General features: G+C 43.5%; 8 protein-coding genes across 8 annotated transcripts; 4 read left to right on the forward strand and 4 right to left on the reverse strand.

Annotated features, from left to right (window-relative positions):
* Positions 1-9,083: 9,083 nt before the first annotated feature.
* On the forward strand, positions 9,084-9,353 carry N7495_010025 (uncharacterized protein; the record flags this gene model as incomplete). Its single annotated transcript, XM_057212676.1, has 1 exon — positions 9,084-9,353. One exon carries the CDS (start codon positions 9,084-9,086, stop codon positions 9,351-9,353), a length of 270 nt encoding a protein of 89 aa, XP_057059539.1.
* A 50-nt stretch (positions 9,354-9,403) lies between these two features.
* On the forward strand, positions 9,404-9,769 carry N7495_010026 (uncharacterized protein; the record flags this gene model as incomplete). Its single annotated transcript, XM_057212677.1, has 1 exon — positions 9,404-9,769. One exon carries the CDS (start codon positions 9,404-9,406, stop codon positions 9,767-9,769), a length of 366 nt encoding a protein of 121 aa, XP_057059540.1.
* Positions 9,770-10,473: 704 nt separating this feature from the next.
* Positions 10,474-13,026, reverse strand: N7495_010027 (uncharacterized protein; the record flags this gene model as incomplete). The annotated part of the gene is made up of 3 exons (XM_057212678.1): positions 10,474-11,980; positions 12,042-12,407; positions 12,563-13,026. The coding sequence occupies 3 exons, from the start codon at positions 13,024-13,026 to the stop codon at positions 10,474-10,476; spliced, it is 2,337 nt and encodes a 778-aa protein (XP_057059541.1).
* Positions 13,027-16,448: 3,422 nt separating this feature from the next.
* On the forward strand, positions 16,449-17,150 carry N7495_010028 (Serine/threonine-protein kinase RAD53; the record flags this gene model as incomplete). Its single annotated transcript, XM_057212679.1, has 2 exons — positions 16,449-17,043; positions 17,131-17,150. 2 exons carry the CDS (start codon positions 16,449-16,451, stop codon positions 17,148-17,150), a joined length of 615 nt encoding a protein of 204 aa, XP_057059542.1.
* A 1,106-nt stretch (positions 17,151-18,256) lies between these two features.
* On the reverse strand, positions 18,257-19,323 carry N7495_010029 (uncharacterized protein; the record flags this gene model as incomplete). The annotated part of the gene is made up of 3 exons (XM_057212680.1): positions 18,257-18,436; positions 18,496-18,934; positions 18,986-19,323. The coding sequence occupies 3 exons, from the start codon at positions 19,321-19,323 to the stop codon at positions 18,257-18,259; spliced, it is 957 nt and encodes a 318-aa protein (XP_057059543.1).
* Positions 19,324-20,780: 1,457 nt separating this feature from the next.
* On the reverse strand, positions 20,781-22,570 carry N7495_010030 (cytochrome P450; the record flags this gene model as incomplete). Its single annotated transcript, XM_057212681.1, has 3 exons — positions 20,781-21,795; positions 21,848-22,344; positions 22,415-22,570. The coding sequence occupies 3 exons, from the start codon at positions 22,568-22,570 to the stop codon at positions 20,781-20,783; spliced, it is 1,668 nt and encodes a 555-aa protein (XP_057059544.1).
* An 813-nt stretch (positions 22,571-23,383) lies between these two features.
* Positions 23,384-24,446, forward strand: N7495_010031 (uncharacterized protein; the record flags this gene model as incomplete). The annotated part of the gene is made up of 4 exons (XM_057212682.1): positions 23,384-23,431; positions 23,499-23,958; positions 24,035-24,121; positions 24,199-24,446. 4 exons carry the CDS (start codon positions 23,384-23,386, stop codon positions 24,444-24,446), a joined length of 843 nt encoding a protein of 280 aa, XP_057059545.1.
* A 552-nt stretch (positions 24,447-24,998) lies between these two features.
* Positions 24,999-26,530, reverse strand: N7495_010032 (cytochrome P450; the record flags this gene model as incomplete). The annotated part of the gene is made up of 2 exons (XM_057212683.1): positions 24,999-25,204; positions 25,267-26,530. The coding sequence occupies 2 exons, from the start codon at positions 26,528-26,530 to the stop codon at positions 24,999-25,001; spliced, it is 1,470 nt and encodes a 489-aa protein (XP_057059546.1).
* Between the last annotated feature and the right edge of the window lie 289 nt (positions 26,531-26,819).

A 26,819-nucleotide genomic window follows, 5' to 3' on the forward strand; every position in this document is an offset into this window, starting at 1 on the left:
ACACAAAAAAATTTGATATTATTCAGCATTTGATTGGTTCACGTAACTCCATTTCTTTGGCCAAGTTGACACTACATTCCAGCAACCCCCATATATTAGGGTTTCAATGAAGGTATTGTCGCTCGCTTAGCGAGCGTAGCTAGCTAGTCGCTCGTCACTGAGGACAGTGAGCTCCAACGAACCACTACTCAACACTGTAGAAAATCCACCAAGTGTAGTGGATTCTACGATACTGAATTTTGCGGTTGTTGTGAAGTCTGCTTTTTCATTGATGAAAGAACTAGCTACTTATAGTATATGGGTGCCCCTCTGCCCTGGACGAATGTCAACATTCGTCCGAGACAGAAGAGACGGTGAAGACGGGATATTACTGTCGCGAATGCACATCGCTCAAGGGTGTCGTTTGCGATGAATGCATATCGTTCAAGGATACCGTGATATACTAATCTAGTTCCAGAGTCACTGTCTTGGCAGAAGCTTTTTCGGCCGAAATACTTTCCGTCTGTTGATGGCCTTGTTCTCGGCTGTCGCAACAGGTATTAATTCAAATGTGAAAGTAGCGATGTGTCTTCCAAGCTTCCGACAAAAAATAGTCTTTAACAAGCTGTGAAGAAATCGGAGGTTGAAATATTTAGTGATACACCTGGGCACTTACCGCAGCGAACAAAATTGAATCTACCAGTATTATACCAAGATAATAGCAGTAAGAAACAAAATTATTGAAGACAGTGCTAATGCATTTTGACATGCTTTTCTGCTGGTTTCAATAGACCACCAGCCTGGACTTTGACGAGCGGCCATCATAAGAATTTCAAGGTGATGAAATTAAAAAGAAGTCGAGTTTCTTTATATGTATTCAAGAAGGAAGGCGCTAAACTTGACATTTATATAAATGATTCCATCTATGGTGTAATGCCCGTGGTCCCAAGAAAGTTCGCACCGCGGTTTATTCTTTCGTAAGGCTAGGCCAATTGGCCATCAGTTATATGGATGGCTGCGTTAGTGACGCGTGGCTTTGCTACATAATCTTTCAGCTACGCATCAATCGTCCTAATATCAACATGAAAATAGGAAAGAAAAAACAAGAAACAGAAAACACCACACTAGACTCGGGACTTAAATCAACATCTGTTTATAGATTATCTCTCGCACTAATCTGAGTTCCGTAAGTTGTGCGAATCCAGCCTCGAGTGAAGATACAGAGACCTCGTGGATTTCATTCTCTCCATTTTTATTCTCAAAAGTAAAAGTCATTAGTGAGAGTGACGCGTGGCTTTGCTGTATAATCTTTCAGCTGCGTATCAATCGTCCTAATATCAACACAAAAATAGGGGGAAAAAAACAGACAGCACCACACCGGACTCGGGATTTAAATCAAAATCTGTTCATAAATTATTTCTCGCACTAATCTGAGCTCCGTAAGTTATACAAATCCAGCCTCGAGTGAAAATACGGAGACCTCGGGACCAAGTGGATTTCATTCTCTCCACTTTTGTTCTTAAAAGTAAATAGGCATTAGTGGGAGGGGTGCAAATGAATTTTGAAATATTTATCGAATTTTGAGGGGGAAAAATGTGCTTGTTGTTGACATGTACTATGCTTATGAAGAAAATAGGACCTCAGTACAAGTCGCACTATTGATCTGGTAGAAAACTCAAAATAAAACTAAAGACTAAGATTGAGTAAGCTACATATGGTTTTTTATCAATCTAGCTATCTGTTGGAACGAATATCAGCTGACATACCAAGATCATGTGATCTTGGCATGGCAGCTACTATATCTTCCTTCATCTGAGCATTTTAGAATGACACTTCACTTTTACCCAATATGCATACACCTATTATATACGTACAGAAACGATATCAATAGCTGTCTGCTTCGGTAATAACCTAGTCAACCGACACTGATCAGTAGACGTACAGATCAGGAAATACGCATCTACGAAGCTCGAGCGCGTTGAACAGTCTTCAAAAGCTGTTTTTCCAGATTCGCTAAGTTCTTGCCATATCTCAGTCGAAGGAGAAGATCGTGACAATTTGAGGCTTGAACGATCGCCGATAATTGCACCATCTTGCTAATATCCACTTCATAGAAGCCCGAAGGTCTATGAAGAACGTGCAAAACACTGAAAAACACCATATTTTCCCAATTCCCTTCATTGTCATATTCCCATCACTTCTCTCTAATTTCCCTCTTTTTCCTCTGCCACACCCCTGAGATCAAGGCTATCCCAAAAGCATCCACCGGGAGCCTAGTGAGTGATCCAACACAGACTACTGTACTAGTCCAGTATTACAGAACACACCGCTACAACTACCCTACTGGAAACCTCTCACATCACTATCATTTTCCCCACAGCCCTGACTGCTTCTTTTCTCCATACTGCCATCCCCTACTATTCGTCATCCTTCTACGATTTCCCCATCAATTTCATCATTCAATGAAATTTTAACTATTTTATCACCCTACTGCGATTCGCTACCCACATTTGTACTGAATCATGTCTGAACCACCCTCCGCCGCCGGATCAACCCAGTCAATCGATGATGGTGACTGGGAAATCAATCTGTCAACGGCCATAAAGCAGGAGATGAACGATTATGTGGAGAAAAACATGACCCTTAATAACAAGATACTGGATTACAACCTCTGGATTATATACTACGAATTATTCGAAAACTGGGAACCTGAACATTTCAAACAAATTTCCCCTTCGAGACGATCAGTATTACGGGCGAATCTCCTTCAGCATGGAGTATTCGTCCCCCGCCCTGATTGTAAAACGCCAATATACACTCTACTATCTATAGTAGCTCGGCAAGAAGAGTTTCACGAATGGATAGATAGAGATATTGAAGACTTTTTTGAAGAATTTTCCCTCCCAATGGTCACTTCGAAGCTCAGAAAACGCCTCAATTTGACCTACGATAGATTAAAACAACCTTCCCAAGATTACAATTTATCTCGAGGAGACTGTCCGATCACACCAAAAATCAATGCCTCTGCCCCCAGAAGCAATTATTCTGACCCAGAAAACGACAAATCCTTGCCAAAGAACACCCTAGGCGTTCCTAATCAGTTTTCCCTAGAAAATAGCCCGTTCATTTTCGAAACCAAACAGCCAAAGTTCGACTTTTCAAAAGAGATTAATTCTATCTCAAAGATCTATACTAAGAAACAGAAATATAGTGGAACAGATAACAGCAGCTTCGACTAGAAACTCAATATCTTCTACACCATCTATAAAAGAGTTAGGATAACACCGGACGGTTATAACACAGCATTTCTAACAATGCTCACCGGAATCGCTGAAGATCATTACTATAGTAGTGATTTACCTTCGCGAACATTCCAAGAAGCGTGTAACCACCTACGCCAATTCTTTAAAGGTCCCGAATTCTACCGCCAAAACTTGATCAAATGGAACGACATCATACTATAAAGAGTGATAAACGATAACTCTAACAGCCTAAACTCAATCTATCAGAATTTCCAATCCATGCTTAGTGACCTCCTTAGAAAGCGATATAGTCTTCACCCAGAACTCAGGAGCAACATGAACCTCATCAATAAGCTTATCACAGCCTATAGAGGAGTCCCAGCGTGTAGTAACACACTTTCTGATCCACCAGAAGACCTCGCGGTATTGATCAATAAACTATAGTCATTAATCACCACCTGGGAGAAAGAAAACCCCGAGAGGTAAGCAGCATTCGCCTTAGAAGAAATATTCTATACCAATAGACGATACCATAGAGACGGCAATCAAGGAAGAGGACTCACCAGGAATCAGACCAAAAGAAACCTATAGGGAAAATGCTATGTCTGCCAAAAACCATCATATCGATCTTGGAGACATACTGAAGAAGAACAAAAGCAATCAAAACAAAATTTCCTTCAAGGATTCAACCAGAATAAGGAGAAAAACGGCGATTTCAACAGGAGATATAGGCAATACATGCTCTATTATAAAGGAAATGACGAAACCGAACAAGTTGAAGCTTTCGAAGCTCTCTTAGCTGACGCTTAAACAATTAGCCTCTAGACCAACAAAACAGACCCTAATAAAGACGAATATGATCCAATCGATAGCTTCTTCACTTTATTTAGCCAAATTAATGCTGAACAGGGTATGGAAATAAGCTTAGAGCTCTCTAATAAAGTATTCTTGCACTAGTTATTAGAGAAACCATCGCCTATATAAGGAGACACTCCGCTATAAGACATTGACCTATTCAGCTACACCACCACGCCTACTAGCCGATATAATTCCTAAATATTTATGGGAATCATGATCGATACCGGCGCCTCAAGAAAATCTATAGCCGGAGTTAGTTAGTTCTAAGCGCTTTAGAGGATTGAGAACATCAAATTAGATCCCTCTATAGCTGGCGAAGTTAATATCTAATTCGGAATTGGAACAACCTCTTCAATCGGATCAGCAAAAATCCCTACTCCTATTAGCAACGTTCAATTCTATATCGTTAATATAGACACTCCATTCCTGTTATACCTAGCGGACATAGACAACCTTAGAGTATACTATAACAACCTCAGGAACATAGTCATTACTTCAAAACCAGGCAAATAAAATGAAATACCTATCATTCGCCGATTTAGACACCCCTTTATGCTATAGGACGCACCCCTCTCCTCGTACCTCAGTATATTGTTTAGCATAAACCCTTGCTTCCTGACCGATACTAAGCTTAGACGACTACACCGTCGCTTTGGCCATCTATTAGTCAGCCGACTCCAAAAGTTGCTCCAGAACATAGGCCATGAAATAAACACTACGGCACTAGAACACCTCACCAAATTTTGTTAATTCTGCCAGAAGTTTGGAAAATCGCCAGGAAGATTCCGCTTCACCCTAAAGGACCTAGATGATATAAGATTCAACTTCAATATTATAGTCGATATTATGTATATCGTAAACATGCCCCTCCTTTATATTATTGACGAAGCAACACGCTTTTAATTAGGCCGATGGCTAGACGACATTAGTGCCAAAAACACCTAGGATAAACTACGATCATGCTAGATCGATATATATTTAGGCCCTCTAGACTAGATCACCCACGACGCCGGAAAGAACTTCATTAGTAAGGAATTCAAGACTTATGCAAAAGCCATAGGCACAAACATAAGAAGTATGCCTATTAAAGCGCATAACTTAATCAGCATAGTTGAACGATACCACGGCCCCCTACGCCGCGCCTACCAGATTATCATTGCTGAAATTCCTGGAATCGACCGAGAAATAGCCCTCTAAATGGCCTTTAAAGCAATTAACAACATAGCTGGACCAGGAGGTTTAGTCCCTACACTACTCGTTTTTGGCGCATACCCCCGAATGATTGACTTAGATTCCCCTTCACCATCAATCACATAGCGTGCTATATAGACATGTGCATGGGTTGGGTATAGGTCAAAATTCATACCCATACCCAACCCATCAGGGGTAAGGTAAACCCATACCCATACCCAACCCAACCCACGTGGGTATGGGTTGGGTATGGGTCCCATATGGGTATTTTTGATGCCTTAATGCCTGATTTTCGCCTCAACCTAAACTAAATTAGGGTAATCAGTGCCTTAGTGCCTAATTTCTGCCTCAATCTAGTACTAACTAGGTGACAAATATCACGTGAAATAAAAGTCTTGGCAAAAAGATGGGTTTATGGGCTGGGTGTGGGTTTTACTTCAAACCCATACCCAACCCATATGGGTTTTGGGTAAAATTTCTGACCCATACCCAGCCCATTGTGGGTTGGGTTGGGTTGGGTATGGGTTTACCCAACCCAATGAACATGTCTAGTGCTATAGCAGTCAGAAAGGCGATGGCCGAGATATAGAAGCTCCTAGCAGAACACTAAATCGCTGATGTATTAAACATGAGAAACGGCCTAAACACGACCACAATCCATGATTTACTACTAAATTCACTAGTTCTTGTCTAGAGAGAAGGAAACATAGGAAAAACAGGCAATTGGACTAGGCCATATATACTACTATCGATTAAAGACGAAAACTATATAGTCAAACTGCTAAGTGGACCAACAGCATTTCGATCGACAGTGGTTAAACCATTTTACATAGAATCGCCGACTCTAAACCTAGAACCATAGGGAATAGACGAAATCGACCTAATGGCACCAGAAGCCAAAACTAAAACCCTCTCTAAACACACTGGATCACAGCCAGAACCTAGACGCTCTAGCCGAACATAGGTAGATAATCAAGAACAAGAACTTGCCCCTACTCCCTCGTAGCCCACACAGCCATAGAAGCGTGGCCTAGGCCGTCCACGCAAGCACCCGATACCTATAACTGCCCCTGTCCCTAAAGAAGCGCAAAAACATGGCCCAGGTCGCCCGCGTAAACACTTTCCGCCCATAACTATCTTTTTACAAGAGGAGAGCAGCACCAATACTCAGTTCCGAGATTCAAGACAAAAAGAAATCAATAGGTTACTTGAAAAGGGAGTCTTTAAGCTTGTCATAGAAGCCCCACCCGGTGTGCGACTATTTAATTCAAGATTCGTTGACGATATCAAGAATAAAGGCATAGAGTAGGCTTTCGAAAAATCAAGACTAGTCATTTAAGCATATAATAACCAAGAGAAAGACCTGGTTTTGACTTAATCGCCAACGATTCAATATGTCAGTCAGAGACTAATCCTTTATATCGCTGCAAGTCGCTAAGGCATTACTACTAAATCTAAGCTATTCCTCCGCGATATCTCCTAGGCGTATGTCTAGTTAAAGACCACACTAAACCATGAATTTTACGCACACCCGCCGAAGGAACTAATAGGCCACCTTAGGAAAAACATACTTCTGAAGGTCATCAAGCCACTCTATGGCATCCCCGAAGCAGGAAACCACTGGTTCAGGACATATCACTCCCACCATTTGATAAACCTGAAAATGAACCAGTCGACATTTGACCTATACCTTCTATATATAATAGATTCGAAAGGATTCGGTATCGTCGGACTTTAAATAGATGATACTCTTATCCTTATAGATAACAAATTTGCAGAAGCAGAAAAACAGGAGCTATAAAAGGCAAACTTCGCGGCAAAAGAGCGCGAGCAACTAACCATTGAAAATCCACTGAAATTCAATGGTGGAGTCATCGAATTAGTAACAGATGGAAGCATCACCCTTGAGCAGAAGGGCTAATGCGATAAGATCTCCCTTGCCAACACCAAAGATGAATATATTGCCGAACACGCGAGAGGCGCCTATATAGCTTCAGTATGTCAACCTAAAGCTGCTTTCGACTTAGCATTCGCTGCTTAAGCGACCGACTTAAGCAAAGACGATTATAGGTTATTGAACAAACGACTGCATTAGCAAAAAGAGAATTCCGCCAGAGGACTTAGCTTTATCAACCTAGACTTAGACTCCCTGCAGCTAGTGGTCTTCACAGACGCATTATTTGCGAACAATAAAGACCTCTCATCCTAGATCGGCTATGTCATCGCGCTAGCCGATAAGAGAGACGCTCCAAAAGACAATGACACCATGGTAAACGCCAATACCATCCACTGGAGCTCGACCAAATGCAAACGAGTCACCCGCAGCGTCCTAGCATCAGAGCTATACACTATGGCTCATGGCTCAGACATCGCTTTCGCAATAAAGTCGACTCTAGACCAAATGCTATAGGCCAATGTCCTAATAGTTCTCTACACTGACTCAAAGTCGCTATATGACTGTCTTGTGAGACTGAACTCCACACAAGAGAAACGACTGATGATCGATGTGATGTGCCTTAGATAAGCATACGAACGTCGCCAGATCACTGAGATCAAATGGATCGATGGGAACTCGAATCCTGCAGACGCGATGACCAAGGACAAACCCTGCGACGCGTTAAAGCAATTGATTGACACCAACCGCATTAATTTACAAGCTATCGGTTAGGTTGAACGTTCTGACTAAGCGGGACAGAGAGACTTTGTTTTCAAAAGCAGAAGACTGGATTTTGTGACTGCTGTACGAGTTTGTGTTTCTTTCTTGACTTTTGTGCTCTGACCGCGTTTTTCATCCCTTCTTTAAGTTTGCCTAGTGTTGGAACGAATATCAGCTGACATACCAAGATCATGTGATCTTGGCATGGCAGCTACTATATCTTCCTTCATCTGAGCATTTTAGAATGACACTTCACTTTTACCCAATATGCATACACCTATTATATATGTACAGAAACGATATCAATAGCTGTCTGCTTCGGTAATAACCTAGTCAACCGACACTATCCTTCCGGGCATAAATATAGCTACTCCTTCAAAATAATAGAGTATCAACTGTTTCAATACACTCACGCGTTGTTTACCTTAGTGTAGATTAGGTAGTTTTAGCCGGAACTAATTCGTACTAGGGTTCCATTTTTTACCGTCCCTATAGTACGCAGGTATCAAAGCATTTTAGGGTAAAGACGCTGATATTCTACAAGTAATCATACAATTGCCGAGCGGGCTTTAATTACTATATTAGCTGGAAGTGTGGACTCAACTTTATCGGCCGATACCTGGGTGTGATTGAAATAGTTATCAGATAACTGAACCTTGGAATGACTATAGCGGCTCCTCTTTCAGCTTCATACTTCAGAGGTAATACTACAGTATTGAGATATAAGTTCAATTGAGGATGTTGTAAATGACGTTCCATTAACTAAGCTATATATATGCTCCATGGTTATTGACCTTCATTCTATCTGTGTTGATAACCTTATTTCTAAGGCTATATTCCAACACCATCCAATTATGGGGAATTTGAGTGGCCTGTCATATATTTCTGCTCTAACAGAATTCGAGGTGAAGTAGAGTGGAGTGCGGCAAAAAATGGATGCAGAGTGCATCTAGTAGAGTACATCTAGTATATAGCGTACGTACTATGTACTACGCGGCCAAAATCTAGGTCACTATGGTGGAACAATATAAGGATTTCTAAATCATCCCTAGACATGTTTTTTAGTATAAAATGGACTCTCGGTGAATATTCAGAACAACTCATCTCTTTAACATCATTCTTGATAAGTAAACCATCGATTCACAAAGGCAACTAAGATGAGAACTCGACCACTGCTTTCCGCTCTATCAATCGCTTTAGGCGTATCTGCATTATCTCACTCTAGTGTTGACAATGCAGGATCTAATCCTTTGGACTTGAAAGAGCGAACTGTCGCGGAGAACGTGACAAAAATTTGGACGCTGGAAAACAGCCAGATTACTCTCAACTTCGCTACCGCTATCAGTGGCTTTGCGTTGGCCATTGCCGGATCATCGCAGCTACCAGCTCCGGAAGCAGCGGTTGTACTATCCAGGCCGAGGTCGTGAAGGTCGAATCACGGGCAGTTGAATTTGTTCCAACCTATAATCTGACAACTATGTCAGACAGCCTCCGCCAATTTGGCTTCGATGTGAACACATCTGCTTGGTCCAACAACGATACAGCAATTGAATACCAGGACATTCTTACGAACAATCAGACGGCTATCCACAACTTGGTGATTTTCTCAAACGATATGCACTTCAATGCCAGGGTTCTCGACAATGAAGAAGTCGGTCTGGTCTCGCGGAATACTGTCTTACGAACAAAGGAGATTGAAGTCTACTACCATGCTTCTGGGCAGTGTTATACAACACATACCAAGGCGCAGGTAGCTGTGGGTATTGAAGATATCATTGCTCGTGTCTATCACAACGATTATTATGCGTCTTGCTGGGCCTTGCGGTTTGGTACCGGCAGTTAGCATGGCCATCTGAAGCTTCTTGGGATTTGGCCAAATGGCGAGATCAGTACCGTTGGTGAAGACACGGCATGCACTGCTAATTCTTGATTTTTGCTGCTTTCATTCATTATCATGGTCCCTGGAATGTAGAGACTAGCAATGTTAGGTATCGGTGTGCAAGGGCTATATAGATATTTCTGTATCTATAACTTTTTGAGGACAGTACTTAGTGTGGTGTGGTGAAAATACTTGGAATAGATTTGTTAGGATGAACCATACTTAGTCTAACTCTATCAGTTTCTGCCAAATGAGAACTGAATAGTGGATTCGTGCGAGTAAATAGGAACAGAGTAGTCGAATATATATGTGTGTATTTCCAGCAGTAAAATTTACTGTAGTAAAGAGCGTATGGGAGCTGACTATTTAATAATGCACTAAACGAAACTTGGGATCGGTCCTTTGACAGTATTTAAGCAGGTTTTCCTCCCTACATTACATAGAGTTCAGTTTCGTCAACCAATGACGGTTGGACGGTCAAATTCTTATTTGGCAAACCTTTATTCTGGCCTCTTGAATTTAGTCATTTAACAATTATTTTCAAGTTTTATATTAATTATTAAATATTTTGAAAAAAGGCTAAAAGCCCAATTACCAGACCACGAAATTCAGAGAAATTCCTGCGCGTTTCAATTGTTGTAGATCCGATAAGGGTGTGTACAATATTATTACGCAACAACAAGAGCCGCCATCGAAATCAGTACTCCAATGAAGTGGTTTGTTGACCAGTGGTTCGCGTAGGCTGCACCGGTGAACACTGCAGTCACGGCACTGGTGGCGGAGCTCGCGCTGTGAGAACTAGCAATAATCTTCGATGGAGCTGCTGAGCGGTATGGATGAGAGGAGTAGGCTGCAGCGTTGTTGGGTCCAGAGCTAGGCAGTGTAGAGGAAGATGTTCGGATTGTCGGGTTGGGTTGTCCGTACAGCGACAAGAAAGATTGTGTAGTCTCAGACCCGGAGCCTGGGGCTGAAATACTGATGCCAGATTCCACGGTGGGGAATGCTGAAGAGGCTGAGACAACGAGAGATGGGCTTGATTGGGCTGTTGAGGTAGCAGAATCAAGCCCTGTAACAGGGTAAATAGTGGTTGAGACCACAATTGTTTCTGTTGTCAGGAAAGTTGTCTTTTCAGGGGCCGAGCAATCTGTTACGCTAGAAGGACAAGCTGTGATGGCTGAAACTCTTGTTGAGAGCACCGTTGAAGTGGTCAATGCCTCTTGCAAAGACTGGCTACTCAGCGAAGTACCACTACTTGAACTTAGAACGGTGGTTGTTGTAGAGTGAGCTTCCTCAGTGATAGGGCATATCGTTGTTGAAACAACAAGTGTTTCCGTGGTCATGTAGGTGCTCTTGGCCGAAGCTGGGCAGTTTGTCACTGTGGATGGGCAGGCCGTGATAGTTGCCGTTCGAGTGGAAAAGATAGTGGAAGTGGTCGATCCTCCGTTAGTGAATTGGCCACCCTGTGTGGTAGCGCCATTATCCGGCTTAGGTTGGCTGTCAGTTGTAGGTCGCGGCTCCTCTGTAAGAGGGCAGACAGTTGTCGAAACTACCAAAGTCTCAGTGGTCACAAAAGTACTCCTACCTGAAACTGGGCAATCAGGTTGTGATGATGGACACTCTGTGACCGTGGCAACTCTTGTGGTCAAAACTGTGGATGTTGTGGACAGTCTAGTAGCTATTTCACTAGAGAAGCTTTCGGAAATCGTGGTCATGCCGCTTGTAAAACTGGAGCTTTGCTGTGCAGCTCCACCTGTCGAGCCAATGACTTGGGAAAATGTCGAAGAGGTTTTGTGCGTAGGCTTATCTGTCGGTATAGTGAAGCCTCCGCTTGATTCCAAAGTAGTAGATGCTGGAGCGGGTTGAGTAGTGGATGTTATAGACAAGACAGATCCAGGCGAACTAGGAGCCCGAGCTCTGCTTGATTGAGAGCTAATAACCGCGGAAGGCGTAAATTGATGGCTGGAAGAAACAGGTGACTGTGATGGTGGGCTGAAGGAGCTTGAATCATGCGTGGTAACAGACGATACTTGAGCAACATTAGAGCTAGAAGAGACATATACGGCACTGGTTTGAGACTGAAGAACAGATGATCGGCCAACGGAAAGCGAGGTGGTGGTTGCCGATGAATGGGTACTGAGCTTAGATGATATGGCTGACTGTGGTTTCACGGAAGAGCTGGCCCGAGACGATACAGTTGACCGGTATCTCGCGGAACAACTAGGGCTAGTCACGACACGAGGCGTGGAAATTGGAGTCAGAGATGAAGACAATGAAGGCGATGAAAGAGGCGAGCTTGAAGACAAATGTTGACTTGAAGTAGCCACAACACGAGGCGTGGAAACTGGAGTCAGGGATGAAGACGATGAAGACGATGAAGGCGATGAAGGCGATGAAAGAGGCGAGCTTGAAGACAAATGTTGACTTGAAGTAGCTACAACATGGGGCGTGGAAATTGGAATTAGGGATGAAGACGATGAAGGCGATAAAGGCGATGAAAGAGGCGAACTTGAAGACAAATGTTGACTTGAAGATATTGGACTGGATCTCGAAGAGCCAGATGATGAGGGAGTGTAAGAAATTTGAGCAGAGGGACTGGTGGTGGCTACAGACGAACTAGTAGGGGCCGGAGTTGACGAGACAGTAATTGTATATATAGTCGTAATATCAGTGGTTGAGTATTCCGTGAAATAGTTGGTTTCCGTTTCAGTAGTTGTCACACTGCATGGATCCGTAGAAAAGACTGCTATGGCTTGATACCCTGACTTCGAAATGAATGTCGCGGCTGTTGTGTACTTAATATAGCCACAGGAAGAAGATGAAGGATTGTAATCAACTCCGTTGCATAGCGAACCAAAAATGCTGCAGTATACATAGCATTCCCAGATGTTAGGCAGATGGGTATAAGGACTCAACTGAGCAATCGTAGTTGTGGCATAGACGGATGCGTCACATGTTTCCTGATAGTATTTACCCCTCAAAGACCACACATAATCGGAGCACGTGCTGGTCGGTGCGCTAGTCCCAGCGATGCAAGTAGTGGTGGATACGACGTTCAAGAAGGTTGATGTCACAACATTGGTAACCGTGCTGGCATAGGATGAGGTGATTGTGGCAATAGACTCGCTGGCAAGAGCAGCTGGTTGTGGGATTGTTGCTGAGACTAAATTGATTGAGACCAGGACATGCAAAAGAGTTAATCCTCTCCACCTAAATAGCCTCATTGTAGAGAGAGAAAATGGGGTAGTCACCACCGTTCGATCCGAAAGAGTGATATCGACGGAAGTGGTCAAACCTCGCAAAAAAAAAAAAAGAGAAATGTGTCCCTGGGACTAAGGAGAGATGATTTTTCATAAAAGGGGCATCTTCTCTATTTGTAAATTTGTATTTAGTAGCTGGTGATAGTGTCAGCTCAGCCCCGCCCATCGGTTATTTTATCCATATCTACCACGCAAAAGCAAAAGGAGTCCCACGGCAAAAAGACCAATTTTTCTGTGCACATATGTAATCAACGATTCAAGGTGCTGCAAATTGGGAAAATAAACCAGTGAAATAGATTATTGAATTTATTAAGGATTGAGTCGATCTCTCGTTAGTATAAATCTAGATGAATGAGACTCACCACCATTGTTCTCCAGTTCTTTTAAAACCAGAAAGTGGAACCAAAAGATCATACTACTTTTCATCTGAGACTAAGACTGTAGTCCATAGGTCCTTCCGACTCCTAGGACCGATTTAATAATCTCCGAAGCAAAAACCAATCACCGGCTCAGTCAGGCATCGGCTACTGTTGCCATAGATCACTTGTGGGTCTGTATATCATTTAAGGTGGAGATAATATAAGGAGAACAACAATAGATCTATCAAACTAGGTATAAGATACCGGAGTATTTCATATTATAGGCTAATACTGATCGGTTGAGCAATTGCTTCAAAGTCTGGACGTTGGAGTCGAAAATACCAAGGTCGCTTTCAGATAGCGATAATCTAGATCATCAGACAGTAAATTCCTATTCTCTTTAAATGTCTTTATAAGACCGCGAACATGGAGCAGGGCTTTCTGCTCAGTCATGCTTCAATACTAGGATGCCCCGAGTCTTTGACAACATAGTATTTCACTGCTCAGCCATATTCACTTTTCACTAGACATTTGATCTAGATATAGTCTACAGAGCAGTCTTATCGGTCGCATTTTTGTTAAAAGCACTTTGCAACAATAATTACAGATACTGTATTTTACCCAGAAGGTCAGAATGAGGCCACACTCTCACCGATCCCCCCGCCATTTCTTGAACACCACCAATTGTGTTCCAAGCTGGGCAACGTTCAGCCTGGGTCTAATCGAGCTCCATATCTGCCTGGATATCCGTGTGTCCCACTCAATGATCGAACTGGATTGTTGGAGTTTCTCAAGAAAGAACTGATCGAAAGACTTAGATTAGATCGCTGATAGGCTCTGGTGAATATCAAAACAAGATAGCGCGAATATATCTCCACTACACAAACAAATTGTGAGACAGCGGAGTATCGTTGTGACCGAGGATCCAAAATTCTAGCTTGTGTGGATCCATGATCGAATCTTTATAAATCCCTTGCCACGATATCTTATGTCTTATGCGTTTTGGCAAGACATAGTAGGCACACGTGGGGATTTAAATATTAGCTGTCTTCGTAAAGCAGCCCTAGACTATCTTCGGATGAATAACCACTTGGTGCAATCTGAATTTGGTTTATGCATTGCCTAAGATCCTAGCCTATAACTCATACCAGTATGGATTGTATAGGAGCAATTTTGTGACTTTATCGACCATATTGCTAGTCTGCGCGATCAGGATGTCTGGAAACGGTATCACTTTCGGAAGATTCGACTCACAGGAGTTACCAAGATTATAAGACAGCACGAAACAAGAAAGGTAAAGTGATTGGTAAAGCGCTCCAGCAGGGCTTCCGTACCTAGATCAAAGACACCGTTAAAGATGGCCCCTGTGGTCTCTAAAGGGTATCAAGATAGGCTAGAAACCGTGGAGAGAGCTCTAGCGGAGTCACCCCAGCATTAATTAAGATAAGCAACCAGTTATCAGAGTCTAACAAGGAGAAAGCATAGGTGTTAAGAGAAGCTTTCTCCCCATGCCCCCTAGATGCTAACCTCGACGATATTGCCAATGCCCATACAAAAGAGCAACTATAGTTCCCACTAATATCTGAATAAGAAGATATTAATATAATTCGGAGAGTGCCACCAGACAAGGCCCCTAGGCTAGATGAACTACTAAACATGGTGTGGAAGCTTCTTCTCACGTATAAGGACTTCACGTAATGAGAGATTCAGATGTAAGTTAAACCAATGTTATAAAAACGAGCATACGCCGATCTGAAAGATAGAACAAACAGTTGTGTATTTGGGTCCATTTTCTCTGCAATATGGATACCCCTTTAGGTAGGATAACAGAGTGCAGATGAAAAGATTTTAGAGGCATCACTAAGTATATATGAGACAAAATTTGCTATGATCCAGTCAATGCCTTGATAAGCTTCACCCCCATTGTCCCTATCATCATCTTGCTCTCATATGAAGTTTATCCATTGATAGAACATGTTTTGACCCAAAACTGCCCGCATCTTCATCTCCTTTGCCCCTGCCCTGCCTTTACATGGAATGAAAAGACAAATTGTCTTGTGAACCCTGGAAAGCCACATGCAATACCAACAGCAGACATCAGGGTGTCAGGGATAGAAAGAATATCCCATATGGAGAAATAAGGTTTTGATTGCTGTTATGTAAGATCAAACAGACTCCAAGATTGTTCCAATAGTCTGTAGGTATATCTCAGGTAGATCAAGTAATTGGCTGAATCAATTGACTTGTAAGCTTATATCAGAGGTTTATGGGTATATTTCTTTCGCCCCATCCCTACTAAGGTAAATTGGCCCCAGAGATTAGAACGTCGATCTCTCCCGAGGTGTATAGTAAGCTTTAGATCCTGATATCTATTTCTGTGGAACCACTTAGGCAGGATTCTAGAAGGATCTCCCAATGCTTTAATGTTCCATGACATTTTAAGATGAAAAAAAACGGGAATGGGTATTACTCAGAGCATTTGTAAAATCCACCAATGGGCCAAATCCCGAAGCCTAAATGCTGCCCCATTTATGATCTATTATTATCTGTTGTCATTGATCTCAATCCTTCGAATATCTAGGAACATGTCATAAGACTACTTTAGTGCAGAGGCTTATCAGGGTTCACTTGATTAAGAACCATTCTATAAATTAGTCCTGCCAGCAAGCTTTTCCAAGGCTCATTCCTGATAATTCAATCATCCTTTTTCTGAATGAGCCTGTGTTTAAGGTACCTTTATTGAAGATGCAGAATAATAGGCTCTCGCTGATTCTGTTGAGTACTTGTGCGTTTTGGATATCCTCGATCTACTCTGCCCCAACTATCACCCCAACTATCAAAACTGGTAATTTGATACACGAACCACAGACAGAACTAGCTAAGCGTCATCCGTCAACTCGGTATCTCCTTCAACGGGGAAAAAATGGCTTGAATGATCCAATACGTCGAAACTTTCCATCATTTATCGAGGATTGGGACCTTTTTCATGAATGGATAGCTGAGGCGTGGGACGGACCATCAATGGAGATGTCTGTTCCTTCGGATGTTGTGATAGGAAGAGAAATCTCTCAGGACTTATATGAGTTTGAAATGGAAGGCGCTGACTGTGCGCTCCACAAAAGGCGTCTCGAACTAGGAGATAAACTCGGGAGTGGATCATTCGGCGCTGTTTTCGAAGCCACAATCAGTATCGAGAGACCAGGAAAAAGTTGGAAACATTATCCTGTTGCTGTGAAAACAGCAAGTAGAGAGCCAGGTAATATGATTATTGGAGCATATATAGAGACTACACTTCAAAGTGACTATATTGTTCCGATGCATGATACCTTCTTTGTCGAGAAGGACCACGAGGCATTTGCTGTTATGCCAAGGGCGACTAATGGCCACTTGGGTTCATATATACACAAGTACGACATTCCTGAAAAGGACGCCAACCAAATTTTTAAAGGGATTCTTCTCGGTTTAAAGGAAATGCACAATAATGGCATTATGCACCGCGACCTCAAGCCAGATAATATCTTGATGTTCAATACCATTCCCAAAATCGCTGATTTTGATACGGCGACATATGATGAGCTCTCTAAAAAATTCAATGTCGGAACAACAGGATACTTAGCACCTGGTAAGTTAACATTCCGTTCAGTCTGAGCCATGGAAGATATTCCTGCGAGCTAACAGTATATGAATTTTAGAAATTATAAGACTTCAGGAATATGGCAAGGAAGTTGACATCTTTGCATGTGCAATGATATGGATATATATCACGACTGAGTCTCTTTGGACTGGTGATAATTGGTTGGCACTTTGGAAAGATCTCGTGGTCCCTGACGATGATTCTAATAATGAAGTGTGGCTCAGTCGAGCAGATGTGAAAGAAGCTTTGATTCAGAACGTTGGGAAAAATACGTACACTGAGGCTAAGTTAAATCTTTTATCAAAGGTCCTTTGTGAGCCTACATCACGAATTGATATTGATCAATTTATACGAGGATTTGATGCACTGGGGACAAGTGCATAATTGTACTTAGTGAAACGGGGAACACTCTAAGCAGCACGGTCAGGACGTGCAAATCGATTCAGCCAAGAAAAACCAACCATCACAACCACGAAAGAAAGATCAATGGGAGTAGGGAGTGAAGGAGTCAAGAGGTGTGTCAAAGGTGTCCATTCTGTAACTATCACAACTTCTAGATAAATGGTATAACTCGATTCTGCCCCTGCAGACAGCGTTCCTGGTTCACGACGTGCTGCTGCATAGGGCTCCACTACACTAGGTAGAACGAGACACAAGCAGTGTGGAAAGGTACGACAAAGAATCTCATAGGTAGTAAGTCGGAAAATGGATTATCAGCTTGATAAATAAAGCATTTTTTGGAATGATTTTGAGGTCTTGTCATCCTAGTTCTCCCACATTCCTTTTCCGGCGCCCATGTGTTTAAAAATCTAATGGCTGCATTGAGGTATACGACTATATCATGCCATTTACTGCGCAATATGAGTCTAGGATCTAGGATCATAGAAGATATCCTAGAAGGGTATTTGATATAGCAGTCTAGAGAGACTGACGCATCGATTAATCATAATAATAAAGAGTCGGCTAAATCATCCCACGAACCTATTGATCTCTATACAATGTTATTTCAATACTTATGAGAACAAAGGGAATTGGTAGCCCATGGTACTAAAAGAGAACTTTGATATCAAACATGTTGAATTGAGGGTGCACTATCACTTCTCACGAATTAAAAATAAAAATAAACCTATCAATCAAACAACTTCAGCGTCCGGTAAGGATCAAGTCCAGACGAAATTCCAAACGGCACAAATGGGAGTACTCAGGTATGGGTCAAACCCATGACAGCCAGCTTATCCGCGGCAATATGTCGCAAATGGTCTAGTCGCAGGGGAAGAATATCACTGGCGTTACGTCCCGGTTGAATAGACTGGCCCAGGACTTCACTGCGAGATAAATGGATTTCCTCCAATGAGCCATTCACAGGCCGGGGAAAGATGGTCTGTACGGTTTAGATCATTATTATCATGCTTTGGATGAATTTTGTAGACCTTCACATACCATCTCTAGCGGGCTGGCTTGTCCCCAACGCCATACTTTCAAACTTCCTGAAACTTGATAGTTGATATTCTTTCTCCACTTAATTGTGATGACAACTTGAGTGTCGCCCTGCGCGCCATTAAACAGGAGGTCTTTATCATGGATGAGGCGGGGGGCAGATTCTGACCAGCCTGCCTCAATAGCAAATGTCGGATACTTCTGTCGGTTGACTGCAAACAGAAGATCAGGTTCTTTCTTGGAACCCACTAACGGCCCCGAAGTGTATTCAATGGTTGTACCAACTTGGGCGACGCAGAGGAGGCCCTCGGCCTCCGTCCACAGATTTGGCGTCACTGCCCATCGCTGCATCGATATTCCAATCCACCCATGGTGAGAATCGTGTACCTGTGCCGGCATAGTTTTAATTCGAAGGGTGAGGTCAACACTATTCCAAGTTTTTCTATACTTATCAGATCAAAAGCATGTTAGTGGATAGCAGTGTTCGACGTACCTGCAGTTGTAAAACTCGTCTAGCTCTTTAAAGCATTTCAAACCCCAGCAGGGAGGCACATGTGTAAAGAGATGATCACCAGGAGTGTTGTGTGTTATCGCCCGGAGCACTTCCGCTTGGAATTTTTCTATTGTATCGGTCTTGTTGACAGAGGAAGTAGTAACGTAGTACTGCAGAATTTCAGAAGGGGAGTAAGAGCGGCTCGAAAGAGGAGAACAGCGAACGGAGGAATCATCAACATGCGGTTTGAGATGATCGCGTGGATTGTCGATGCTGTCGACAGCGGATTCGATGCAATCGGCAGCACGAGGAGCGTCGATGCTGTGTAGAGGTGTCATAATAAAAGATAGGAGATTACAAATGAAGGAAGGACTGAATTAAAGGGGGAGGGAAAGTGCGAAGTAGTGGAAGTGGAAGTGGAAGTGGAAAAAATCATTCGTCATCATTATCATCAAGGGCATATCAGTTGCCCGAGCATGCGCACTACGTGCGATATACAGCACGGCTATATCATGAGATAGCCTACAATTTACATGTATTCTTGGTCCGTATTCACGACGCCTACAAGATGTTCGTGAAAGTTGGCCCCACCCTTGCAATCGATGACTAGAAATATGTATCCAGGACGGAGATTCGGATGTGCTTCATAAGTATCCACATAAACTTGACTCTCCTTTCCCACTTCCAAGGAATCTGTACTACAATTTGCACGTATGGAGTACACTTCTTTCTGATGGATGATCCTGAGCACTCCGTTGACATCAAGGGTTGAGCCATGGTTAGGACGATATCCCCTTTCATCTTGGTTCCTTCTCTGATCATCATAACCGCTATGAGGTGGATCCACTAGGAGATTAGTGTGTCCGAAAATTGTGTTCAGGCTGTTACATGCAATGAGATTATTAAGACTTATCGCCCATAATTTTAAATCTCATGAAGTATTGAACCCCATTTTGGTACTTTTGCCCACTTTTGGGGTCTATAATTCTAGACATTCTGCTCTTCTGACTATTCTGTAATTTTTCCAGGATGCAACTTTCAATCTTACATTTTAATCATCATCGGTCAAGGTCTGTACCAACGAGAAGCCGACTTTTGTTTTTGTGCCTGGTACATCGATGCTATTCGAAGCATACTTTCTGGGCAGGCTTTTGGATCTGTTGACGCTGCGACTCCATATGCTAGCTCAAAAGACCCTAAGGTGGTATTCTACGCTGATGTTGAGTACACCGGAGGAACTATCTTCTATTTGGTGATCAAGGGACGACAGATCATTTTTATTGGACACTCTTTTGGAGGAATTGTTATTTCTTGCGCACTTGAAGGACTTGTATAGGCGCAGCGATGAAGAGGATGCTGACTTAGTGGTGTGACCATAATCCTCTGGATGTCAGCATTTGCCTGTCCCAAAGGCTAGGCCGTGTTTGACCTTGTTGGAGGAAATTTGCTACCCTATATGATTTCGCTGGCTTAAATCTATTCAACTTCAAGCTCTTAGAAGCCATACTTAGAATATATATCACATCAGACAACGGAAGAAGGATAAATTGTCTCTTCTGAGTAAAAGATTGTGTTCTACAATAGTATGTCCCCTGAGGCTCATTCGTATCCTGCCTTGGCTGACAATGGAGGATTTGAGGCTAGTCATGTGAATACTTGAACGTTATGTTGCGATTAGGTGTGGTTCTTAATCACCTGCATGAGCGGCTGAACAAGCTCGGATTACTCTGTACATGTAAGAAAAAAATCAATTCATTCGTCCAACTTGATTCTGTCGTTAGAACTCCAGCCAACATCATGGAGTAGCTTTTCTTTCACGCTGAATGACTCGGCAAGGCATCCCATTTGCTGGATGCGATGCGCCTTGGGCAACCTGGTATGCACGCTCGCCAAAAACCGTCTTGATTCCGGCGCAAGGGTGCTGTCGGTCCCATTCCGGGTACTGGTCTTGAAAATCAAACTCGCGAAGCGTGAGAACTAAAGTAATCTTGATATCCAACATGGCTAGCGACTGGCCGATGCAATCCCGCTTGCCGAGTTCGAAAGCGCGAAAAGCATATTTTGGAGGGTGAAGAGTATGCCCAGGACCGACTAGCCATCGGTCTGGAAGAAAAGCATGAGGTTCCGGCCAATAATTCGGGTTGCGTTGGATTGACCCATGAAGGATCCAAAGAAGGAACCCCTCCGTTGGGTACTTCGTACCGTTCTTATCCTTCAGATCGACACCTACCTGGCCCTCTCGCAAGGCAGATGCAGGAGGAAATAGACGCAATACCTCTTTGATTACCGCCAACGTCAAGGAAAGCTGATTGACCAACTCCGGGCGCTCCTTTAGCTGCTGAGCCGTGGTGGAAGTATCGATTCCAAAAACCCGATCGTGTTCAGCACGGACTTGAGCTAAAATCTCCGGGTGCTTAGACAAGAGATAGAAACTGTACGCAATTGTTGCGGCAGTGGAGTCATGTCCTGCGAATAAGAAGGTTCGAACCTGGATGGTGGCCCACTTTTTGAACTCAGGATCCAGTCTGTGGTCTGTGGGTCGGGTACGCATGAAATCTGCAATGACAAGATCCATGATAGACTTGGCCCGGTTTGAAGGGTTGTTTCGACTCCAGGTCTCGTAGCGCTTGTCCAGTGCGTTTCCGATATACTGGGCCATTACACGTGAATTGTACCACTCCACCACATACCGGATTGGATTCCATCGTATAAACGGGTTCATCTCTTCATCCTGAATGTGCCACTCAATGAGGGTTCTCATCGCCACTGCCAGAGGATTCTGTCTGCGCTGTGAATCGAGGTGATCATTTCTGGAGGTCTGGGTTAGATTTGTACACCCTCATTAACAGAACCAAAACTTACATCACAACCGATCCAATGATGTCCATCATATAATCGCAGGTCAACCTATCCAGAGAAAATGTATCGCCCTTGCGCGCATGTTCCCGCAGAATCTCTACATAAACTTCAGCCTCTTGCAAAATACGTTCTGTCTGCTGTATTATTGTGCTGGCACTGAAGGCGGAACTAAAGAGTTCACGGGAACATTTCCACTCATGACCATTTGTCGTGAACATATTCGGGCCTCCCGTCAAAGGGTGAAAGTAATCGACGAGCGACGCCGGCTTCGGTAGCGAATAGGTCTGACACGCTTGAACTGCGAGTTCCAAGCTTGTAATAACTAGGAAGGGCTTAGGTGTAAATGGCCAGACATCAATGTAAAAGCAATTCTCGTGTTTGGGAAACTTGTAGGATAGTAGTGTAAATGCGTCCGATTGTTGTGCACCTTTGGGAAGTTTCGCTAGGAGGCCTGGCAGCATCGGAAGGTTTCCAGCTGCATATGTGTATGTAGGCACAGGCTGCCGATGTTACTCATAATGTTAATCTTTCACGCTTGTTTATCCATCTTCCGGGGTGCATGATACTTACCAGGCCCTGTTTATGGAGGCGGTAGAACTGCAAACGAACTCGAATCATTGAGTAGAGAATTCGCGAGGTCACGATCAGAATCAAAGCGAGGACTATCAGGCCTGTGTTGGCTCGAAGATAGTCAAGAGTTGCTGACCCCATAGCTGTGTCCACCATGTTGAGAGTACTTATGTGGATGTTGGTAGAAATTGCAGTGGTTACTAAGGAGAGAAGAACAGGGAGAAGACAAAGAATAAGAAAACACGAAAATGTGAAGTCTGAAACAAACGCGACAAAGGCCTGACAACGATACGGTTACCAGCGGGAGAACTAATCACTTATTTAACCGCTGTACTACACCATTCCGTATGCAACGTACAATACACGACGGTGAATAATTACTATACTTACCTCAGCACCCAAAAGTATGTCTGAGGGAAAGATGCCAGCTGTAACCATTACCACATCGCGTTACATAGTGGAATTACCCAATCTTCAGGTCTACGAGATGATGCAGACCTAGAGAGAGCTGAGAGCGAGGAAGTTCTGTGAGGGTTTAAGGTTTTGGTAATACCGCCCACTTCGATTTCGAAAATAGTAGTACCAACCGTAAGCAGTATCCTAGCAGGCTCACCTCACCACCTACCCATCATACGCATATATGTGTACGCCCAAACTGAACAACGAATCATGAAAATACATCATTCTTCTCGATAACTAACGCGAGAATAGTATATCTGGGGAGGAAGTATAGACGGAGAATTGCGAGGGATATAGAGAGCTAAGTTACACACGTGATACCCAACGTGCAGAGCATCTATTTAAATAAGGTAAACCCAGGTATGTCATACTGGAGGCCCCCCATCTTCAGGTTTAATCCTGTATGACGATACAGACCTCGAGAGGCTATGTTTTATACCTCGGCTTGATACAAAAATGTCATTTCTTTACCGTGATATCCTCACAACAAAAAAAAGCAAATATTTCAAAATGGCACTTCAAGATAATACCGGTCAAATCCATAAGGGAGCCTTCCTGGTATTTATTGCTCTTGCTTGCTTTATATTTTCCGCAAAATGAACGGTCCGTTAACACGGCTCCTTAGGTCTCAATCAGCTTCTTCTTAGGACTGGCCCTTATTGGGGTTATTGTCCGCTTTGCAATCCGGTTTCGTTCGCAGAAGCAATGGTTCCAGATCGATGATGGACTGCTTATATTGGCCACTATTCTCCTTCTGGCAGCTCTGATTATCATGTACAGTAAGGTGATCGACTCAATGTACTTGATGGCAGGCATTCAGGATGAGATTAAGGGTGTCGAGACGCCTACAAATGTTGTGGAAATATCTGAGGACTTCCACAAATGGATTACGGCCTCTCTAATACTCAGCTGGTGCTCGATATCCGCTGTGAAATTCTTCTTCATCGCACTTTTTTGGAGATTGACTGATCGCCTGCGCGCATGGAAAATATACTGGTGGATTGTTTTTGTCGTCAATGTCGTTGCTATAATCTTTGGTGCCACGGTGTACTATGTCAGTTGTCCCTATTGGGGTGCCCAAGCAAGTAAATATTCGCTCTCCTTATCCTCCTCTTTTCGTCTTTTTTCTTTCGAAATGGGCAGTCCTAATGCAATTTTTAGTGTATTGCTCCAGCGGACGGTATATGAATCGCCTTGTTCGATATTCAGCTGCTCAAATCACTTTGGATATTATAGGAGACCTTATGAGTAAGTCCTACAACCTTCTCTAAAACTCTGAACTATGTTCCAGCATGAGCTAATAATTGGCTCTAATTAATCTTAAGTTCTGGCGATTCCTACCGGGCTTCTCTGGAAGGTTCGCATAAATTTGACCCAGAAACTGGCTTTCATGAGCTCCCTTTGTCTCACAATCTTTCTTGTTGCGCTTTCAATTACTCGCTGTGCTGGACTTATATATCGTGGTACTGTTGATGACGTTTGGGAGGTGTTCTGGATCACTATGAGCGCAAACCTGGGCGTCTTCCTCGCGGCTGCGAGTGCCTTCCGATCCTTCTTCGCGTCTCAGAAGTAGAAGCAGCCCCTTTTTTAAATGTTTTATAAACGGCATAAAAGCTTTTCCAATAAGCCATTGATCAAATCAAACCGAAATCACACCGGCTCGGACTAACCCAAGCTTCGAGCACCTGCTCGCCAACGTAAAAGATTTCAATTGCCGGCACGATAATTCAAGTTTGCATACTATATCATTCACTACTCCTGCTGAAGGTGAGAGTGGTCATAGCGCTGTTCAAAATTTTGTCTACGTGGAAAAGGTCGAGCCCGTGGTCATCTTGCCAGTCGACCTGATGTATATACCATGCCGAATTTATCGACACTTAGGATCTTAAACTTCCTTCGTTGAAGGCCACAAGTGCTGAGTACTTAGCAAATGTTTTTTTCTTGATGAGATCGTTTTCTATCTATTCTTGTTTTTTCATTGATACGAGCATGATGCTTCCTATGAGAAATAAATGGAAAGCAGCCCATGTAAAATCATTCCTAAATACTGTGCAAATATTGTTGCTTTGAATTATCTGTCTTCATATACCACCTGCTATAGTGGCTGTATTATTTATTACCGCATCTACATCTCCTCGAGGGGAAGTATCCTCCGGCGAATCGCAAAGGGAATCTTACGCTTTGGCTTCTGTGTTCCCAGTCCAAATGCCGACGAATCCATTTCCCAAGTCGAAGATGGAACAGAAATATCAAACTGGCTAACAAAATAGGCACAAGTGTAGAGGATAACTCGCTTAGCAAAAATGCGCCCTGGACATGCCGAGCTCCCGCCTACAAACCAAAAAAATTATGTTAGTATCGTAAAATCTCAAGGAAAAGTCAACAAAACATACCACCAAAGGGGATCCACTGCCCCTCCAGCCCTGAAAGTGTGAAGAAGGGCTTGGTGCCCTCCGACATCATTTCCACCTTTTCATCTTGATAACCTCGATCGCCCATCGGTCCGGACTGTGGATCTTGTGGATCCCGCAAAAACCGATCCGCCCAGAAGATGTCAACAGGATAGGCTCCATTGGGACCCTCATTCCAGATTTTCTTGTTCATATGATTCGGGTAGGAGTTGACCATCACTACATCCTCCTGGTTTAGCCACCACTGGTTCACGGCAACCGGCTCATGGGCGGAACTGCGCGTCACGAACGCCTGGACGTAGAGGCGAAGAGTCTCGGCGTAAACTGCCTGCAATAGGGGATTCTTAATCACCTTTTCCATATAAATCTCCACTTCTGCCACCTCGCCGACCGCGCCTTTGTTGGTAACTATGACCTCGTCCCGCATACTTTCCCGAACGCGACGTAGAAGCACCGGATCGGCAAATATGTGAAGGAGCGTCATCATGGCTGACGGAACCAGATTTGTCACCGAAACCCATATCAGGCCGAGATCTGTTGATGCTAGCGATGCATCATCCTGGCCGTCAACTGCGAGAAGGAACTGCTGTCTCTCGCGCATCATCTCAGATCCCCAGCAGGGGTCATCGTTTCCATCCTCGGTAATCAGCGAGTCGTGGAACTGGGCCCGCGCATACTTATACCAGTTCTGAATCTGCTCAATCAATGAGTCGCGGCAGCGATAGGCATGAGGCACTAGCCATCGTGGAATCGATCTTGCCAAGACCGGAGATGCCTCATCGAACTCCCAGAGCGTTTTCATGAAGGTGGGATTGACACTCAATAGCAGCGGGCCAAAGATAGACTCAAGGATTGCCCGACCTATATGATCTTTATAGAACTGGAGCATGTCAGGCATCGGTACCCATTGAGTAGATTGGTCCTGCCTGTCCAAACACATCATAGTCTGCTTTTTGAAGATGCCCCGGAAACGCTGAAACGTGGGCAGTAGCCCAGGACCAATCAATCCCCGTAGCAGGGAGTCATGTGTCAAATAATCAACCCGATTGTACGGTGCAACCTGGCTTTTAGGGTGCGGTTTTCGATGGGGCCCCGAGTTGTCGGCCGCGTACGCCTCCCGTGCTTTGTCTTTCATTCCGAAGAGAGTCTTCAAGGCGACGACATAGATAACGATCGGGCTGGAAAACATTTTACTCTTCCACAAAGCGGCCACGGTTTTGGGCTCCTGAAGCAGGCATATCTCCATAAATGGAAATTTAATTCTGGCACAGGACAGCTCGCCCGCATATGAACTATCTGAAAATTAGTCATTTCTATCTCACTAGGGCAGCAACAAAATCATACGTTGCTCGTTTGACAAATGACGGTCCATCAAACAGGAAAGAAATTGAGTGCCCTAAAAGTGGAATGACCGCTGGAAGATATGGGACAGCCCGTGCATGTTTGCTTGAACCAGATCGATGGGCCCAATGATAAAGACCTAATGAAACAAAATAGCTCACGCAAAAAGGTACAAAGAGTAGAAGACAAAAAAC

Source organism: Penicillium taxi (assembly GCF_028828555.1).
Source record: "Penicillium taxi strain IBT 34144 chromosome Unknown utg000006l_segment0_segment0, whole genome shotgun sequence".
Classification (NCBI taxonomy): Eukaryota; Fungi; Ascomycota; class Eurotiomycetes; order Eurotiales; family Aspergillaceae; genus Penicillium; species Penicillium taxi.